Source organism: Ursus maritimus, unplaced genomic scaffold (genome assembly GCF_017311325.1).
Source record: "Ursus maritimus isolate PB19 unplaced genomic scaffold, ASM1731132v1 scaffold_1, whole genome shotgun sequence".
In the NCBI taxonomy this organism is placed as follows: Eukaryota; Metazoa; Chordata; class Mammalia; order Carnivora; family Ursidae; genus Ursus; species Ursus maritimus.
In genome coordinates, this window is record NW_024423343.1 from 32,674,988 (window position 1) to 32,696,038 (window position 21,051).

Here is a 21,051-nt window from a genome sequence, read left to right on the forward strand (position 1 = left end):
TTCCTATATCTTATGGCTCCATTATCCCATAGAATATTGCTCTCTTCCACATGGTTGAAGCTATTTCACCACCTCAGCCAAGTTCAAGTGGAAAGAGGACCTCCTTTGGTAGAGAGGAAGGGCAGCAGTGTCCTTTTAAGAAAATGACCTGAAAGTTGCAACATTACTTCTATTCACATTTCATTAGCCACAACTTAGTCACATGGCCATGTTTGGTTGCAAAGAGAGACTGGGAAACATAATTTCTGGCCAGCAGCTATATATTCAACTAAACTTAGGTGCTACTAATAAAAGGAATAATGAAAGAATGGATGTTGGGGAACAATTAGAGTCTCTGCTACTCACAGTTTCAATCCTTATTTATGGGCTGTGTTCCAGAAGTGCACACGCTATTTTCTGGGATATTTAGAAGTAGATAAAGGGGATCTACCCGTAGGAATTTCAAATCTTGGAGAGGAAAGAAGAAAAAAAAGTAAAAAAAATAAAGGAAGTAAAGGAGTGCCTGGTGAAAGGCCCAAACAGTAAGAATTAGTAGAACCTAAGAAATAGCCATCAGTGTGGGCTGAGGTGTTACAATGAAGGTAGGAATTCAGTTAGTCCTTGAAGCCTGGAAACTTGGACAAGACTAGAGGCAAGTATGATTTAGTGGGAAGAACTTTGACCTAAGTTGAGGCAGAAAAATCTGGATTTGAGCCTTAGATTTGCCACATTGAAGCTGTGTGACTTTGAGCAAATCACCATACTTCTCTGGGCCTCAGTGTCCTTACCTACAAAATGAGAGACTTTTCAAACTGTGATCTCATAGCTCCAGTGGCTCTGTGTAGGCCCCCTACCCAGGAGTCATCTTAGGAGGGGAAGAATTAGTTGGAGTGTGGTGAAGTTGGGGGGAGACAGACCAAGCCCACTTCAACCAGACAACTCTGCTGTTATTCCTTTTTTCTACTAGTGTCCTCAGCAAGTCTATTTGGTAAGCACTTCTGCTTAAACGATGATGAAGGCAATGCCTGCATTCCCGCTCGAACCTAAGGCTCTCTGAAATGGAACAAACGTAAGGGAGGTAGAATTCATAGTTTCCCAGACCTTGTAAAAAATGTAAGTGCCATCATATGCAAAAAATAAAGAGGAACTAAATATTCTTCAACACTTCATACTGATTTTTTTCTTAAAAATCAAAGAATTGCTAGCAGATTCAGAGAGAACTATTATTTTTGACATTTTTCTTCTTTGGGAGGCATAAAGCGGTGATGACACATTTTCAGCCAAATGTGAGGTAGGGGAGTCTTTGTGCTTATAGGAATCATGAGAGGTTTTTGTCAAAGGAAAGGAGGCTCCCTAATGTTTTTTAGTGGCTCTCTGCTGGTGGCTATCTGAACACCTTCCGGTATGGGCTGCTGGGGCTTTGCTGGCCTCACTGTAGTGAGGGAAAGAACCCTACTTCTCTATGAAGTCCGGGAACAAGAACAGCTATCACAGCCTGCCCTGTGGTGTATGTGACAGACCCAAATTAGCCCCATGCTGAGCTTCATGGGAATCTCCCATAATTTCTGTAAGGAGAGCATGTTGGTCAGGGCTTAGTGGAGAACGGAAACCACCAGCTATTTCAAAAAGGAACGGAGTTACTCTACAGAACCTGGTGCTTATAAAGTTTCTGGAGCATCCACCTCTTGACACACTCAGTCTTCATGAGCTCGCTTGCCAGTGTTAGCAGCCCAGAGCCTCTGCCTAGCTTCTGCCCTCTGTTGTCTCGTGCAAGTGCGGCTCTTTGGCAGAACCCAAATTTGTATGCAGCCTCCTAATGGCAAAGGTTATCTGGAAAGTGTTTTTAGCCTTCTAGACTCTGCAATACAGGAAGTATCCAGTCACGTTTTCCTTTCTTTCAATTGACCCAAGATCCCTAAAACTGTCAACATGATTTCTTATGGGTTATTAACAAACACTGATTGGGCAAAAGGGCCTTTGGGCACACTGGCTTCTTCTTACCTTCCTCTGCTTCTCACTCAGAGATGGATGGATTGTGGACCCTATGAATCAGAAGTGATGTTTGGAAAATGAATGTAAGAACAGTCATGAGTTATTGAATGGCTGAAATCCTGGTTCAGGATTCAGACAGCAGAGCTGCCCCACCAAGAGTCTCCTTGGGAAAAGGGCACATTTAGTAACACACAGCATTAGAGCTGGAAGATACCATAGAAACATCAGTTTAGCATTTTCCAAGGTACGTTCCAAAAAAGATTTAGATCCACATGATGCTTTGCTGAAAACAATAAAGAACTAAGTGGTCAATAAGTTTGGGCAATGAGGCATAGCCTCATCTGAAAGAGCAGGAATTCACATTAGCGTATTAGAGTCCTTGTGAAATCCTGCAGTAAGGGATCTGCTTGGCTTTGGCCGACTGGTTTCAACACCTGTTTGACCTCAGAACCTTTTGGTTTTTTATGTAATGCCTGTTAACCTTGTGAAGAACTGGAGTTCTATGGGACATATGCTGGGAGGATTGGATCTAATTCCAACTCCTCTTTCCCCGTATGAGGAAGCTGAAGTCCACAGCAGTGAAATTACTTGCCCGTGATCACAGAAATCACAGGTGGCAGAGCTGAGAATAACCTCAAGATTTTGGACATTTAGGCTGGAGTTCTTTCTTTTTATCCTTCACACTATTTTGTCTAAAGGACTTTTCCTCCTTTAAATCTCCAAATATCTTCTTTAAGGCAACTGTTGCTAAGAGAAAGACTACTCATGGAAAATCATATTCTTTTACCCATGGTTGCTGCCACCAGCATTATCACAGATGTCAAATGGGGAAAACAAAGAGAAAGTGAATGATTTAGTATATGTTTGCCTCCAAATAATCAGTGTTTTGAAACCACCTGGGATATTCTTAGACCCTTCATCTTTCTGTTTACCAAATTGCGGAGCTCCAGGAAGTGACACGAAGGATATGATCTATTACCGAAACTAATTACCCCCAAATCTAGTGACCTTAGAACAATAAACCTTTATTATATCTCACACAGTTTCTGTGGGAATCTGGGAGTGGCTTTAGTGTGTGATTCTGCTGCAGAGTTTCTCGTGAAGTGCAGTCACAATGGCAGGCAGGACGCAGTCATCTGAAGATTTCACTGGGGCTGGAGCATCTCCTCTTGAGATGGCTCACCCATAAACCTGGAGAGTTAATTCTAGCTGCTGGCAGGAGGTGTTACTTCCTTGCCATATGGACCTCTCCACAAGGCTGCTTGAGTGGCCTCATGACAGACATAGTGGTTGGCTTTCCCCAGAGTGAGTAATCCGAGAGAGAGAGAGAGAGAGAGAGAGAGAGAGCGAGCAAGGATGAAGCCACAGTGCCTTTTATGAGCCAGGCTCCAAAGCCACACGCAATCACTTCTGTCGTACTCTACATTTATTAGAAGTGAGCCACTATGTATAGTCAAGGGAAGGAGTATTAGGTTCTCCCTTTTGGAGGAACAAGTGTCAAAGAATTTGTGGACATATTTTAAAATCACCATACCAAGAAGAAGTTGTAAGAAGAAGGATGCTAATTAAATGACCAAAACATAAGGAATATATGTGGGATAAAAATCCATTTAGGACAAGAACAAGTGCTAACTGGAAACTCTGAAAGAGATCAAGAATTTAAATTTGTGTGAGACCTGAAGTCCCAACCTGGATCACTGGAACAGACATCCATGAACTTCTTGCAATAAAACACCTTTTTTAAGATTTATTTATTTATTTGAGAGAGAGAGAGTGAGAGAGCACATGCATGTGCCAGGGGAGGGGCAGAGGGAGAGAGACAATCCTGAAGGAGAGTCCCCACTGGGCACAGAGCCCCATGGGACTCCATCCCAGGATCCCAAGATCATGACCTGAGCCAAAATCAAGAGTCAGACACTCAACTGACTGAGCCACCTAGGCACCTGCAATAAGACACTTCAGAATAAAAAAACTTCTGAAAGAAAACTTCTCTTTTGGCCACTGTGACTGGAAAGATAGGTGAAGGGTATGACTCAAGGATAAGCAATGCAAAGGGAATATCCATGCTTTGACTTATACCCTTCCAAGTGAAATTTTCCTTTAAGCCTTTGAATTTTCTAAGTGTTGCAATATCCCAACATGACCAAGAGGGTCAAATTCCAGCTCTAGCCTTCGCATCTTTTTTTTTTTCCTTCTGAAGGTTTATATTCATTTCTCTAGGCTCTCTGAAAGTAAGATATCATGATCTAATTGCCTAAGAATTTATTTCCAAATAGATGTTGACAGAGTCTGAAAGTCTCAGAAAGATCAGACAGATCATATTGTCTCCTTTACTCAAGACTTTTTTAAATTAAAAAAATACCCATTTATGATCCCCAGAGAACTTTCATTTTTGGCACCTGGGGTATTCAGTCAATCGACAAGTATTTCTTCGACATATGATAAAGATAAGAGGCTCTCTAGGGCTCATGTAATATTTGGGAACTAAACAGAAAACAGATGCGGATAGGGGCGCCTGGGTAGCGCAGTGGTTAAGCATCTGCCTTCGGCTCAGGGCGTGATCCCAGCGTTCTGGGTTCGAGCCCCACATCAGGCTCCTCCGCTAGGAGCCTGCTTCTTCCTCTCCCACTCCCCCTGCTGTGTTCCCTCTCTCGCTGGCTGTCTCTCTCTGTCAAATAAATAAATAAATTCTTTAAAAAAAAAAAAAAAGAAAAAAAAAAAAAGAAAACAGATGCGGATAAAAACAATGATCACAAAAGTGGGATTGAGAGAGAGGAATGGGCTGAGGCAGCTGTATGAGAGGAGGTGGATTTATTAAGGAAACTGTCCCAGAAAAGATGAGTCCTTGCCTAGAGCTTAAAACCATTCTCAATATTTGTGGGCAACTGGGCAAGGGCTGGGAGGTAAGAGAAGGAAGACTGAGCGTTTGGGCCATTGGAGGGAAGAGAAAAGAGTGGGCCCGAGTGTGATGGGAGACAAGACTGAAAGGGTAGGGTGGGGAGATCGAGATGGATCTGAATACACTGAGCTACAAAGAGTTTGGTGTAATTGGAGCAAATCCTTTGCAAGAGTTGGGCATTTTTTTTCAGTATACTGCTTCTCGAAACGAAACAAAATGAGAGAAAATCACAACAAACCTTTCCCATTCATAGATACTCTTTGAAGGCTAGATATGGCCTATAGACCCCTGTGGGAGATACGGTTTCAGGTTCTGCCTTGACTTCCAGGGCACATTCCAGTCACCATCAAGACCGAAGATCCACCAATTGTATGTGGAGGAAAGGCTGGGGAGAGGCCAGTGACTGACTGACTGACTGATTGACTGACTGGTTGACTGATGGATTCACTTCTTCAACAAGCTTACAATGAATGCCTTGAGGTTTGAGAGTAAATACATTGTTCATGGGAGTAGCACAAGATTGCAGGCAAGTCTCCATTTATTCATCAGAAGTGTCATTTCTCTTTTTCTCCCTTTACTGTGGAAATTGTTGAAAGATTTTTTTTCATTGAAAATCGATTGTGATCCTGCTACGTATGTGTCAGGGACTGTGTTAGGTGCTGCGAACACCAAAATGACTGAAACATCCTATTGACAATGTGACAACCAACTTAAAGCCTGGATATTTCCTTTTTCTGCTTCTGACTGTTGCTTTGCCAGAAGGGGGGCTATTTCTCCTGGAACAGAGTAGACAAATGTGCAGCAGGTGAACAGAATCATATGTGCTCTCCAGTTGTTAGCCCAACAGGGTCACACTGACAGTGGTCTCCACTGGTCCAAATCCTGCTTCCACCAAGTCAGAACCAAGTTATTTTTATATTTATATCATGAGATAACCAAGTGGTGGCAGAAGTTCTTTAACACTGAATTTGGAACCTAATGCATTCTAGTTTCTGGAAACCCATGTAGTAGGCAGCTACTTCCATAGGAATAGACACAACACGTGAACTGTAGCAATCATCAAGAGGCTTCCCTGCTGCCGGTGGTGGAAGAGTTGATCCTCTCATTTTGGATGGGTTGAGGAACCTTGGACATTGGGAGGGACTGACCCAAAGTCATCTGACACGTAGATGGATGCAGAGGACAAGCCAGGGCTACTCAAATCTCCTAGCTTTGAATCCGTGCTCTTTTTATTAAGCCAGTGGTGACATAACCCACCGAATGAATACAGATTTTAATCTCCCTCATCAAGAGGCCTGCTGGGCATACGTCTCACGCATGCACATCATGATGGTTCCTGGGTGGTTGATACTCATCACCCTCTGACTTCACTTTTTTTTTTTTTCCTTTGCAAAATGGCTATTGCTCAGAGCCAGCATCTCTTCTCCAAAAAAGTAATGTGCCAGAAGGGTTTTTGGAAACTGCCTTGATATCTGTCAGAAGCCAGATGATTCGCAGCAGTGAACCGATGCATATAACAAGGATACCTGATTGGATTACCAATTAGCCATCTCCATCTCTGGAGGGTGGTTGGAAACAAGAGAAAAGGCAGTGTTTAGTTTGGGCAATTACCAAAAGGGCTTATCGTTCTCATCAAGGCATCAACATGGCACATCAGACCTCCTCCAAGCCATTCCACAGGAACTTCTCTCTCCAGATGCTCCAGCAAGAGCAAACTTGTCGTGCAAACATTGGGTTATTGTGTCTGAGCTACAGAAGCACCTCTGTGTCAGTGAGAGGGGAGAAACTGGCTGACTTGCATCTGTTTTTAATGATGTCTCTGCTGCTGGGAGGTTTTGGAAGCTACAGGTAAAATATTCCCATATAAAAGTGAGGTTGGCCTGGGATGTATCATCTTACCTTTACCTGAAAGAGGCTCCTTGGTTTCGGTAGGCCCAAGGAGGGACAGGCAGATGTTTTCTCCGTCTGGACCTGGCAAGAAGTGTCCCAGTATGGGGTCTCTGGAGTCTTGAAAATAAGCACAAGCATGGCTAGTGTTAGCACCAGGGCAGGGGAGGCTCACCAAATCCCCAGCGGGTAGACGCCAGTGTACTCAGGTGCTTGCCAGAGGGCAAGGGTCAGCCCTACTCCTGGGGTTCAGCAGAGCGGGGTCATCGTGTAAGCCCTGCCTTCTGGACATCAGTGTGAGATGAACAGGGTGGGGCCGCAACTAGCCTATGTCATGCCTTTGTGAGAGTCTCGCAAAGAGGCCCTTCTGGATTCAAGCAGCCCTACTTAGGCAAGGCTAGGCTGGTGAGGAGCCCCTTCTTCTAGGGGTGTGTAGCCCAGCCCCTGGGAACAAGGCTTGGTGATTCCAGCCTCTGCTTCCTCTTTCCATTACGTGTCTCTATGCAGCGCTCTGAAGTATAGCCATACCCTATGAATCAGTGCTGGGACTGCTTCATGACTCCAGGGTCCTTAAGCCAATGAGGAGAAGGGAGCTGTATTTCCCTCTTTTGCTTAGAAGATTTGAAGGTGTTTTTATAATTCTATCTTCCCGGTCACCGAGGCGAAGGGGTCAGGAGTAGAGCTGGCCACCATCCATAGTGGAGGATTTTAAGGACACAAACACACGCATATATAGAGGCATGACATGCACACACAAAAACTCACGCATATTTATAGAGAGGTGTGCACACGCATATATATGCAAAGCAAGCACACACATACACGTATGCACAACCACATGTGCATGAACAAGGACACACACACATCGACACATGCACACTTGTTCTCAGGTATATGTACATGCATAATCACACACACACATATATACACACAAGCACTCACATAGGCATATAAGCATACACATACCCTGATACACACATGTGTTCTCATACACACATTCATTTACATACACTTACCCAAAACACTTGAGGCTTTAGGCTGCACTCTTATCATAGTCATGGCCCCGGCGTTCATTCTAATCAGATTCTCCCTTTATAAAAGTGTCTGAGTATGGGTGTGTGTGTGCCCGTGTTTGCTGTGATTTGTCCTGGGCTATGCAACCTCCTAGGAACACCCTTGTTACTGACATGACAATACCTAAAGTTTGGTTCATTTGTATCAAATTTAATAGAGGATCCCTGCCATGCAAATATAAAAGGGAGGGGGTTGTAAGAGAAAGATTCTGTGCCAAAGTAGTTTATAAATGAAAATGACGTCTTTGGAGAAAGAGAGAGAGAGCTGGGGGGAGAGAAGTGTTTGATTTTGACCATTTTAGTGACAGAGAAGCTACAAACTCATAATGGAGTTACTGATCTATGTATTTAATTTATGCTTACAAAGCTTCCACTGTAGATGCTTGGGGGAGAGGGGGAGGGGGGTAGAGACTTAAAGAGTGAGGCATCTTGTCCCTGAGTGAGCATGAGATGAAAATGAAAGATGCCATACCTGCTGTCTTTGTGATTCTCTGTCCCCACGTGCCTTTCAGAGTGTGAGTTTCTCACAGCCCGGAGTGTGATTCTGCTGTTAACAGAGATACTTTCCTCACGGTATCTGGCACCCAAACACACACCAGTCTCCTTCATCTGGTGTTCAACCAGAGAAGCAGCCCCGTGCTCTCAGGGAGGTAGAACAGCTGGCTGGCCTGCACTTTCTAGAAAATGGTTTTGTCAGTGTCCAGCATGGCACCTCCCTAAGGGACTTTCAGGGGCTAATTTGGACTCTAAGCAATTTTTGCTTTATGAGCTGCCTTTAGATCACAGCCCCCATGGAAGCAACTACTGCACTGTCTCTGCATTATTGCTCTGGTATAGGTGTCTTAGTCTCCCCCTAGGCTGGCAGCTCATGAGGGTAAGAGCTTTCAGTGGGCCTAAGTCACAGAGGGGGTGGATTTGCTTTGCCTCGCCCTTCAAGAGAAATCCAGAGTCCTTCTCTCTCCGTGGACGGGCCTCAGGTTCTGCCCTGGGCTGGAGGGGGGCTTCTGTCTGGGGACTCTTCCTCTTGTCAGGGTCATGTCACCAGGCTCCCTTGCCCCGGGGAGGGTGTTGAGTATGCCTGGTAAATCCAGTAGCGTGTCTCCCTGATGAGCACAGGGAGCTGTGTCATCACATGCTGCTGCCAGGAGTGAGAAGAGTGCGGAACGGCTTGGCGGTGCATGTTGGTGCAGCAAACCTTTAAAACATGTACTGACTCTTTTAGGAATATGCGTGGTGAACATTAATCCCAGACATTGTTGGAAACACTGCTGATTTCCGTCTTTTCAATGGGGTGGCTTTCAGATAGCTTACGTCACAGCTGCTTTGTGGCCCTGGCAGATGATTAAAATGATCCCAGAGCCAGAGACAAGCTGCAGGGGGTGGGGTGGGGGGAAGAGCTGGGTACCCCAGGAGTGATTACCTTGTCCTTCTGCTGGGAGTGCCCCCTCGGCCCTTCTCACATCCAGGAGGCCTATAGAGCTGCTGCAGCTTGATGTCCTGGGGCTGTCCAGGCCCCTCTGGCTCTCTGGACTTCTTCCTTTAGTCAGGGACAGTGGTGGGGTCACATTCTGGGGTGGGGCATCATCATCTTCCAGAGCAAAAGGAGAAAAAAGACAAGTGAGAGAACTTCTGAATCAGCAAGAAGGAGAAAGAACCTCTTTTTTTGGACTTGGTTGATGGCTCCTTGTGCTTAGGCTGGTTTTTTTTCTGCTCATTCTTTAGTTTGTTCCTCTTTTCTAGCCCCGTTAAGGAGTGGAGGCCAAGTGACTCCCTCCAACCACCCATGGAGGCCGAGGTGGCTAGAACAGTGGTCCTTCAGTGGGGGAGTTTCCAAGAACTGGGAGGACTTGAGTAGTGGTGGTTGTTGTCATCTTGTTGCTGGGCTCCTGAGAGAGAAAACAGGCTAGAGAGGCTATGGGATCCTTCTAGCCCCCAGAACAAAGGCTCAAACTAGAAAGACTCCAGCTTTAAGCTCATGAGATTGTTGTCTCCAGATCCAACCACAAAGCAATTTTTCTCAGCAGAACCAATGATCACATGGCTCCTCAAGGTCGTAAAGTACAAAGTAGCACCTTCCAGATGTTAGTTAGAGGGTAATAGGATTGATGATAATGCTCCACAAAGCACATCCTGTCCTCCACTTCTGTTCTCTTTCTCCAGTTCTTTTCAAAATCAGTAGGGACTACTCTAGGAAGGGTGAAACCCAGTAATCTAAGTGATTGAGACCTTGTCTTAATCTCGGAGAGAGTGGTCTTTATTTCATATTCAACACACTGTTGCTGTTGTGTTTAAAAACTGGCTTCACACACAGTTTCAAAGTATCACAGGCCACTTATTTATTACAAAGGGAAAAGGTATCTTTACAATGGAGAAATCTAGTAGACACCACCTTTAACTATATAATGAATTTTAACATCCCCTATAATGAAAACAAATGGACTAAATATGAAGGGATATTTCATATCTCTTGATGTGATATGCTGAGAAAGACATATCATGACCTACATACTATTCTTGCCAAAAATGTTGGATCTGAATCTAATCACAAGGAAACAGACAAATCAAAATTGAGCGTAATGCTGAAAAGCAAGTAGCCTATCCTCTTCAAAAATGTTGATGTTATGAGAAACAAGATTCTAAAGACATGGCACAAATATGATACATGATCCTGAGTAGAATCCTGGATTGACTGGGGGGAAAAAACTACAAGGAACATTATTGGTATAATTATAAAAATTTGAATATGGACTATATATTAAAAAATAAATTTTCTTGAGTGTGGTAATTGCATTGTGGTTATGAGGGAGACAAATCATTGCTCTTAGGAGATATGTGATGATAGGGGAAGAAATATACAAAGTCTGCAATTTAATCTCAATGGTTCAGCAATAAAATATGTATGGCGTATGTGCGCATATAAAATCTGGCTTTATTTTTATGATATTAGAAGTGAGATAATCCAGGGCTAAGCAAGTAAATGGGTACATGCAACCTCTGGCAATGGGACAGTCCTGCTTTGTAGCTTTAAACACCCTTGCCCCAGGAATTTTTTTTTTTTTTAAAGATTTATTTATTGGGGCACCTGGGTCGCTCAGTCTGTTAAGCATCTGCCTTCAGCTCAGGTCATGATCCCAGGGTTCTGGGATCCAGTCCTGCATCCGGCTCCCTGCTCAGCGAGGAGTCTGCTTCTCCCTCTACCTGCTCGTGATATCTCTCTCTCTCTCTCTCTCTCTCTCATGCTCTCTCTCTTAAGTAAATAAAATCTTAAAAAAAAAATATAAAGATTTATTTATTTATTTTAGGTGAAGGGGAAGGAGAGGGGATATGGGAGAGGAAGAGGACGTGTCAAGCAGACTCCACGCTTGGTAGGGCACCTGACGTGAGGCTGTATCTCAGGACTCTGAGATCAGGACCTGAGCTGAAACCAAGAGTCATATGCTTAACTGACTGTGCCACCCAGGTGCCCTGCCCCAGGAATCTTTGTAAGAAAGATTGCCATGCAAATCTTGCCTCTTTAGACTCTTCTTTATGCACTAGGCTGGGTCACATACTGAACTAACTCACACCAAAGTATGAGGGACTTCTTAGACCAGCTCCCCTTGGTAGAGTGGCCGAGGATGCACAAGCTCTAGACCCCTGGTGGACATGGCAGCTCCCAACGGGTGGAGAGCGGTGGGAAGTGAGCGGTACCACAGATGAAATTCAGTGCTGTTGCCATTGATCCCAGTGGCTCAGACCGTGCACTGGACGTTGTGACACACAGATGGAAAGCTGCTTTCCTACCTGTTTGCACATAGAGTGACCCTTGCCCATATTTGGATTTTTTTTTTTTTAAAGGGAACTTCAGAGTGTTTAGGATGATTAACTCTCACTTAAGAGAAAGAGTAAACAAGCTCCTGCCCCAAGAGTCAAAGGAAGCTCTCAAAACTGAAACAACTCAAGAACATCCTGACCTAGGCTCATTGTTTTGTTTATTCTGGAAGACAGTGTAGTGTAGTGGATGGGAGGACAGATTCTGGCACCAGAAGGCCTGAGCTCTAGTCACAGCTGGGCCACTTGTTGTTGTGTGACCTCAAGCATATTACTTATCTGTCAGGGCTTCAGTTTTTTAGTTTGTTTGTTTTGTTTTGTTTTTAAGAGTTTATCTATTTATCTGAGAGAGAAAGAGAGAGCACAAGCAGGGGGAAGAGGGAGAAGCAGACTCCCCACTGAGCAGGGAGCCCGACGTGGGGTCGATGCCAGGACCCTGAAACCATGACCTGATCTGAAGGCAGATGCTTAACTGACTGAGCCACCCAGGCGCCCTAGGGCTTCAGTTGTCTGATCTGTGAAATGAGGGTAGGGTTGTGAGGAGTAAGTGAGATAAACTGAAGATGCTGCCTGGCACAGAAGAAGAACTCCATAAATATGAGTGCTCATCCTTCTACCTCTGATCACCACTAGTCAGAGATCACTTAGCTTTTGTCCTATAGTCATTTTGCGCTTTGGAAAGGAGGTTCAGTTTTCTGAAAATGAGGGGCTTTCAAAATATGACCTGCTATCTCCAACCTATCAACACATAAAAAATACACTTAGATACACTCATGTGTATAGTTTCAAATGTCCATACGATGTTTTGAAAAACTGGAGTGAAGTCTTTTATTGATATTATGGCTTTTAATGAATAAATACGTATTCCTAAATTGATTAGAAATGAAATTGCATCAGTTAAAAACAGAGGATAAACTATAAAGTATGCAGAAATGTTTAGTGCGTTTGGTGCTCTTTTAGATCTACGAGAAACGATCAGTAGGGGATGATTCAGTGAGTAAGTTGCATAAGCTAGACACTAAACTGGTTTCATTATAGCACTTTGGTTAAGGCAGCTGCTGCCTGAATTAAGTCATCTTCAAGTGGCAGGGGAGGAATTAGCCCCCGGCCAGCCCCCTCTTTCATGGCTGAGGATTCTTGTGTGTCCTGCCTTGCTTCCCTTTGGGGTGAGAGTCCTGTGGGGTGCTGGAGGGAAAGAATAGCTACCTTGACGTGAGAGCGTGTCCCTGCCTGTGTCCATTGGGAGACGCACGGTTAACTCCCTTGTGTTTTCTAGGGATGCATGCTTCAGGAGAGGTTTCCATAAAGGCCTGGCCTTTTCTTCTGTTTCTGGTCCTGACTCAGGGTGTGGAGCACCTAGGAGACAAGGAGAAAGCCAAGTTTTATAGATGTCTGGTTTTTCCAGCTGTCCCTTTTTTTGGAGGCCCATCTCTCCCCGTTCACATATGTGGTTTGGGTGGAGCTGTGTCTATTCCTGACTCTGGGGGTAGGCATGCAACTGAAGCCTAGCTAATGAGCACTCCTCACTGAGCTGTGGTGATTGGGTCCAGCTTGGGCATACAACCCACGCCTGGCCAATGAGAGGCAATTCTGGTACTTTGGCAAGAGCTTTTAAGGGGTATATCCTTTCTAGTCTGGTTAACAGGTAGGAGGTTAGCATGAAATTGCAGGAAGCCATATTTACTACCATATGGTGACATACAAATATGCCCAGAAGACACCGTCTTCTAGATTTTACTCTTTTTCTTCCTTTAAAAAATATTCTCTCAGAGGATAACCCTGGGGAGGGTCGACTATGATTTAGGAGAGGGTTACATTAGGGAAACCCCCATCCCAGTCCTTACCGGCCTGTCTGTGTTCCATCAGGAACACCCAAACATAGGGGACCTAGACCTACCTCTCCGGCGTGGTTTTTCTTTTGGGGGGTGTTGGGTGTGGAACTGAATCTCCACTGGGAAGATGAAGAGCTCTCCGGGAGGTTCACTGGCTTTTAATGGATTCCTCAGGGGGTCCAGGACTCTGGGCTGTTCTTCTGAGAGAGGGGGCAATTTCAAAGCCTTTGGCACCTGGAGAAAATTTTAAAACAACACAAAACCCGACATGGCAGGCATTTAAAAACTGCTGCTTGCAAAGGACAGATGACACTGTATCTTCTTGTAAATCTGGTGCCAGGTGCTGCTGGGTGTGATGTAGCTTCAGTACCCGTGGCTGAGAAGTAGAGCCAACCAACCCAGCAGCTAGCTGTGTGATCAAAGCGGTGCCGCTTTGCTTTTTGGGAACCCGGCAATGCCCCTCCCTTAATCCAGCCTCTCACTCCCCTGAGAAGTATAAACGTGATAAATTCACCAGCCTTCAAGACAAACTCTAGTCTTTCTTTGTCTTGCAGCTGGGGAAGTGAAGCCAGGTTGGACTAATACAGCTGAGATTTCTGTGTACGGAGAGGGAGGAACCTCTGCATATGTTGCTAAGGGAAAAAAGCAAGGTACAGAACCTTCACTGTGCAACCTTTTAGATTTGAAAGGGCAGAAAGCAGGGATGTGCATTTGTGCTTGCTTACTTTATGTAAACTCTCTAAGCCTCAATTTCTTTTTCCGTAAAATGGAAGTAATCATAATCCCTACCTCATAAGGTTGCTGTGAGTATTAAATGAGCTAATTACACGTAGTTACTATTGTGTTTGGAATTAGAATTTTTTCCGTATCTCTTTGAGAGTAGACTCTTATCTCATTAGGTTTAATGCCCAATCTCACCACTTGCAGGATATCTAGGCATCCCTGAATTTCTGCGATAAGAACAGAGCTAAAAATGAATCACCATGTGATAGAATGAGCAACAACTTTAGCCCAGTTTTTTTGTGTCCAAAAAACCCCAGTACCTGTGTGTGCGTGTGTGTGTGTGTGTGTGTGTCCAGAGAGAAAGAGACAGAGAATGAGACATTGGGGTAGTACTTAGAGCCTCCTCTTTGTGGTTATTCAAAAGTTGCTGAGGGGCACGTGGGTGGCACAGTCTTGGTTTTAGCTCAGGTCGTTATCTCAGGGTCTTGGGATCGAGTCTCATGTCAGCCTCCATGCTCAGCTCAGAGTCTGCTTGGGTTTCTCTCTCCATCTCCCTCTGCCCTTCCCCACCTTTCTCACAAATAAATAAATAAATAAATATTTAAAAAACAAAAGTTGTTGAAAACTTCTCCTTTTAGTTTGCAGCTTTTTTTTTTTTTAAGATTTTATTTATTTATGTGACAGAGAGCCAGCCAGCAAGAGAGGGAACACAGGCAGGGGGAGTGAGAGAGGAAGAAGCAGGCTCCCAGCGGAAGAGCCCGATGTGGGACTCGATCCCAGAACGCCAGAATCACACCCTGAGCCGAGGGCAGATGCTTAACAACTGCGCTACCCAGGCACCCCTAGTTCGCAGCTTTTAACATATGAACTTGGCTCTGTGAAATGTCTATGTGTGCTGGGTCTCAAGGAATTCAATTTCATGGAAGGAAAAATAAAAATGTTTCACATTTTTTTTAGTGTTCAAAGAGAAAAAATATCAGAAACACACGTAAGCTCCTCCATGTTTAGAGTTGAATGAGGAAGGAAATTCAACCAACTATAAGCAGGGTGATATTTATGATTTCAAGACATTAAGAAAATGATTAATCAAATGCATGCACATAGGATCTTTATGTTCCTGGAGACCTTCACTGCCCAGGTGCCAGCTGCCCACAGCTGCCCTTTTCTGAATACTGACCTTATGCATGTTGTTTGACAAGGTTTGCATTGAGAAATCTATGTGGAAACCCAAATGATTTGCGTGAAGTATGCTGACAAACCAATCCTTAATTTCTTTATTCTAATTAAAACTTTATAGAATTTTAATATACAGGAAAATATTGCCTTCCTCTGCTAACCCATATACATGGTTGAAGGAAAGGACTCCTGTCCTCTGAGCCTGGTTTGGTTCTGGGCTGACCTGGGGTATGGGATCGAGGATTTTCCTTAGGCCTGCAGTGACTCTGGCAGATCAGGCCTACTGTTAACTCCTGGTCCAAAGGGACCTGGGAAGACAGAGGCCCTTCTGGTGTGGATGGGAAGGTTTTGATCAAGTTAGACATAGGAAATCTGAGAGAATCCTGAACAGGCTGAAAATAACCTCCCTTGTTGGCACAAGGAGCCCCTGGAGCACCCATGGCTCCTCCAGCGCCACTTCAGAGGATATGAATCCCCACAATGAACTAACATTGCTATCGTTCCCAACCCAAGACTACATACTTTCACAGGAATGCATCATCTCCTGTCATCCGTCCCTCAGCCTGTGAAGTGGGCATTACTGCCTGTGTGCACAGATGACGGCAGTGCAGCTCAGAGGGGTGAGTGCCTGCTTGAGTTCATGCAGCGGCCACAGGGCAGAGCATTCCAGAGCCCCTGCTTTGCTCCTGCTCAGCACAGGTACCTTCAAACCACCGGAAGACCCACATAGAGTTGCAAAGCAGGATGAGGCCAGAGACAGCTAGAAACATTCCTGAGGGGAAAAGGTGTACTTGACTTTTGAAAAGGTTGTTAAAACTGCCAAATTTACTGTACATTTTCAAAGGTGACAGAGCCTCAATGAAAAAAAACCATTGCTGGATTAAGATCACCAGCATTTTGGGTTTGAAGTGGGTCAATTGCTTGCAAGCTCAAATTCCGTCCTTATATATTTACAGATAGCCCCCCGCCCCTTAATAGCACAAAGGTCTCTGTTGTTACCAGAGTGCAGTAATATTGTATGCTTTAAGGTAGAACTGGGGGGCAGTTGTAACTCCTTGTACTTTACAATTGTCAACATTTAGTAAATTATAACAGTTTTATTTCAGCTCCACATGGTGAGCTCGATAGTGAGTAAGGCCAGTTCTCTGTTTGAGACACCCCTTTGAGCTGTCTCGTTCCCAGATTGAGATTAATCTTCTAAGGGCAAGCACGCGATGCGGACACACACACATACACACAACCTTTTTCTTCTTCACTTCCCCAGCTGTGTTTTTCTCAGAGCCAGTAGCAGGTGCTATAGGAGGGAAAAGACACCTTTCATCAGGAGGTTCCTCTAGCAAGTGGCTGCTTCTGCCCTTGTGGAGTTTTATATTCCCTTGTCTGTCTGTAGAAACAGGATGGGAATGAGAATTTATTAGTTGCAGGTATGAGGATGGACAGTTGACCTTCAACTTTTATCACTTTTGGATTAACAGGAATAGAGGCAAGAACAGGCACAGAGATGGCCATGGCTTTAGCCGAGGCAGGTTCAGGGTGTCCTAATCTCATTACTTGGGTTGGATTCTTGCTGGCAAGTCAGGTGGTGGAGAGAATGATAGTGATAATAGTAACAGCTAACACATATGCTAAATATAGGAAAAGAGTTATACAAAGTATTTTACATCCAGTAATTCACCTTATCACCATAATAGTCTTATGAAAGTATTATTGTTATCCCCATTCTACAGGTGAGGAAACAGCCTCGGTAAGACCGAATAACTTGGTCAAGATCACAACTAGAAAGTGGGAGTAATTTACACCAGGCAGTCTGATTCAGTATGTATGTGCTTGAGTACTAGGCAAAAAGGAGTCTGTTGGTCTTGTTGCCACCTTCCACTGGACTTTGGCTGTTATTTTCTAAGATGAGAGGCCCAAGGAAGTGACACTCGATGTGCCTCAGTGTTCTCAAATGAACTCTGCATGATGAGGGTTACCCAGATTAACAAGCAAGACATTTGGCTTCTTACCGCTAAGATCAGCCTTTCTATTGGGGAAGACCCCTCCATAGAATGTAATGTGGGATTTGTCACTCAGGAGCCAAGAATGATCGATGTGAGCATGCCCAAAGGCCCTTCGGGAGGTTTGCTGTATGTTTTCATTGTGGCTCTCCTTTGAAGTGTGTATACGATGGTGATTCTCTATTGATGTGTCCTGGGAAATGACAGATACTCATTCCTGTAAACAGCGTTTCTAGAGAAACAGAGCAGGTCAGTCAAATCTTGTGGCTAGACTCTTATTGCAGGAAGAAATCTTTTGCGGCTTAGGAAGAAAAACAAGGTTGTAATTGTATGATCTCTAATGCTATTTGTCATAATAAAACATCGTATTATTATGAGAGCAAGAATGATCTTTAACCATGCCTGACAAATAGTTCTTTCTTTTTGTTTTTCTTATAGAGCTTTCCTGCAAAAAAATTTAAAAATCGAAATGAAGCTCTATATTCTTGTCTTTATGCTTTGTAAAATGTCTCTCCCTCTCCCTTTTCCCCTGTAGCACGTCTCTTCTCCCCCTTTCCAGCTCACAGGGGCATGTGACCTTCTTGTCAGTCAAATGAGCTTAAAAATAGGATCATGCATTGTCTATGTCTCTCTGAACCGCTGTCATCTTGTACACACATACACACACACACACACACACACACACACACAGACACTCACACACACACAGGACTTAGAGTTTAGAAAGCATGTTTATATTCTAATGCATTTAATCCTCATAGTAGCCTAGTGAGTATGTATGAGAACGGCTCTATTTTACAAAGGAGGTAATTCAGGCTCAAAGTCAGTTAAGTTTCTTTATCAGGTTCACCACGACTTGTCAGATGCAGGACCCAAATCAAGCCTTTTCCAATTCTAAGGCCAAGACCTCTTTTCTCTAGAGAAGACTACAGCTGCCTAGATGGGGTGAAGAGTACAGGGGACTCTGTGGTTAAGTAAGTTTGGAAAACCATGGTTTAAACTTAAACCAGCTACTTCACCTATCGAACTTCCCCAAATGGTCCATGTTCCAACATGCCCTGTGACCCTCTGGGAGGAGAACATGCTATGCAGCATTTCTCAAATGTATTTGGCCACAAAATTCTTTTCTTCATTGAGCAGCTGGGAGTATTCCACATGTGACACTTTGGGACACAGTGGTCAATAGGCTCGAAGTACTCTTCCCTTCTCTGGAGGAGCCCCAAGAAATGGTGAAGGAGGGCGTATCCCCTCTGAGGTCAAGAAGAACAATGACAGAGGGGAACCCTTATAAATGGTACCTCTGCCTGGGTTCTAGGTTCCTGCCATGGCTGCTTCCCGAGTTGTGGCAAGTGAATCCCCTGACTGCTGTCGTTCTTGGCCACGGAGCCCTCGTCCACGCGTCCACTAGCCCCAGCTTCCCCTTCAGCCAGGTCCTGCTGACCTGCAAAGGTGAACAGTGGGTCAGCCTTGTAAACCCAGAGATGGGCATGGTGTTATTAGCTGCTTCCAAGCTGCCTCCCTTCTTGCTCTTCTGAGCAAAAGTGTTGACCAAGGCCCTTGTTCCTCTTCCCTCCTTATTTCTGTATTTCTGCTAGTGCCTTTGCGGAAGTGGCAGCCAGCTCTATAGAACAGAACTGCACTAGGAATCAGGACACTCAAGACTGAGTCTTCATTTCTTGAACTCCGTTTCCTCATCTGTAAAATGGGGCTACTGATTCCTTGCCCTAGCTTCCTCACAGAGTTGTCTGGAGCTCCTACAAAATAATGAATGTGATGGCCCTTTGCAAACTGAGGGACTGGAGGGTGTGATGATGGTGGGCGGACCTGAAGCTCTGATCTGTTGTCATTGAGATGCTCAGTCTGAAGCACTTGATTTCCTGGGCTGTCTGCTGGTTGTTTACTTGTGGGACAAGCTCTGCTGAATGCACCGTGATGGACGGCTGCTTAGCTCTCTGAACTTACAAAGGATCTGAGTCAACAGATGACTCCAGCATAGTTAACAAATCTTTCATCGATGGGGTAAAGGGTCCTGCAGCTATTTTCATCACTTACTCAAGGTAGATTTATTGCTGAAATGATCTGGCAAACCTGCCTTATTTGGAGCTGCTTGAGCAACACCTCCACTCTCGGCATGCTGCTCTATGGAACAATATGGGGCTGTCTTTCAACCAGGGGCTCTGGAAGCTTTTCAGGGGCCCTGTATATGTTGGAACTCCAGACTTCTGGAGGCTTCCAGCCAGCCTCACCTTCTGTCTCTCCTCCCCAGCCCTTGTCATTCCCTGCGTAATTCCCTTCCTTGGTGTCATTGGGTCAAAAGCCAAATGCCCACTTGTGAGGCTACCCTTCCCTCCAGTTCTCCTTCCTTTGCCCATTGGCTCCTGACATTTTTGGGTCTGAGCCAAAGCCAAGAATGTGGGTAGAACAGAGGCAGACTCAGGCTCGGGTTCAGAGGGGTCTGCTCAGGTTTTAGCGGCCCAGGGAAACCTGATGAGCCCTGGGGACCCCTCAATCTGAGGAAGCTCAGGGCCACAATAGGCCTGCCCCAAGAGGACCTCAACGCCATAAAGGGTGTGGCACTAACGACCTTTTTGTATATTCTGGAATGATCTTTTGGGGCCAAGCCAGATTTCAGGTCCATCTTTCCTGGTCAGATTCACCTGGAACCAAATGCATTTCTGAGGGTAGAGGAAGTGAAACTCTGGCCAAGTGGCCACTCACTCGGTGGACAGTCTTACACGGTAGACTGTCTGAGTTGGGGCAGGGAGCACTGTGGGTGGGGGATATAGAGAAGCATTCTTCCCTTTGGCTGTATCCCAGGTGATATTGAGTATATGACTCAATCTATGCAAGGGAAACCAAGATTTTTCTCAGTAAACATCATCTCTGGCTCATTTGCTTATGCTTAATAGAAACAGGTGTGCAAGCAAGGTACTGGAAGGTTCAGTTGTTGAAAGGAGACCATAAAACTTGATCTCTCTGTCTCAAAATATGGATTCAGATTAGCCAAATAATGTGACTTGGAGTAGCAATTTAGAGGTCTTAGAGAGCTTTTTTACCTCTGTCCTCTTCTGTGATTTTCTTTTTACAACAACCCAGAGAGGGTGGCATGCAGATACCATTACTTCCATTTTACAGATTAGCAAACTAAGGATGCAGGGAGCATAAGTGACATGACCAGCATCACATTGTTGGGAAAATCTTATATTTGCAGCTGGGACTTTTCCTAGTTTTCTGAATTAAGTGTCTGGAAAAAAGAGGGAAGCCAAGAGCAGATGAAGTTAAAACCAATAAAACCATCAGTCAGGGTTCAAGTTACAGCCTCTGAGCTGTTTTTATTTCTTTGCAAATTGATTTTTGATCCTTCTGATCATGAACAAGAGGGCATTGCAGTTAGTTAGTAATTATGCTTAAATAACAAGGTAGGAGGGTTTATATCTAACATTTACTGAGTACTTACTATGTGCCAGATACTACTTTATCCCATTTAATTCCAGCATCCAACCCTGTGAGGCAAAAGTGGGCATGGTCATCTCCATTTTATAAATGAGGAAACTGAAGCCCAGAGAGGTCACATGGCTTGGGATCTGGTGCTAATGGCCACAGGTTTAGTTACAATTCTATATGGCCTCTCTGTTTTCTTCCTGATTTTTACAGCTCCTTGGCATATGGCATTAATTAAGGAA

General features: G+C 44.6%; 1 protein-coding gene across 1 annotated transcript in view; it reads right to left on the bottom strand.

Annotated features, from left to right (window-relative positions):
• KIAA2012 (KIAA2012 ortholog) overlaps positions 1-21,051 on the bottom strand; it is a 98,532-nt gene that overhangs the window by 57,914 nt on the left and 19,567 nt on the right. Inside the window, exons 5-11 of the mRNA XM_040641895.1 lie at positions 18,667-18,809; positions 17,378-17,561; positions 16,613-16,755; positions 13,538-13,706; positions 12,847-12,996; positions 9,251-9,418; positions 6,770-6,877 (exon numbers count right to left, since the gene is read on the bottom strand). Of these exons, the coding sequence (XP_040497829.1) occupies positions 6,770-6,877; positions 9,251-9,418; positions 12,847-12,996; positions 13,538-13,706; positions 16,613-16,755; positions 17,378-17,561; positions 18,667-18,809 (1,065 nt within the window). The remainder of the gene's footprint in view (positions 1-6,769; positions 6,878-9,250; positions 9,419-12,846; positions 12,997-13,537; positions 13,707-16,612; positions 16,756-17,377; positions 17,562-18,666; positions 18,810-21,051) is intronic.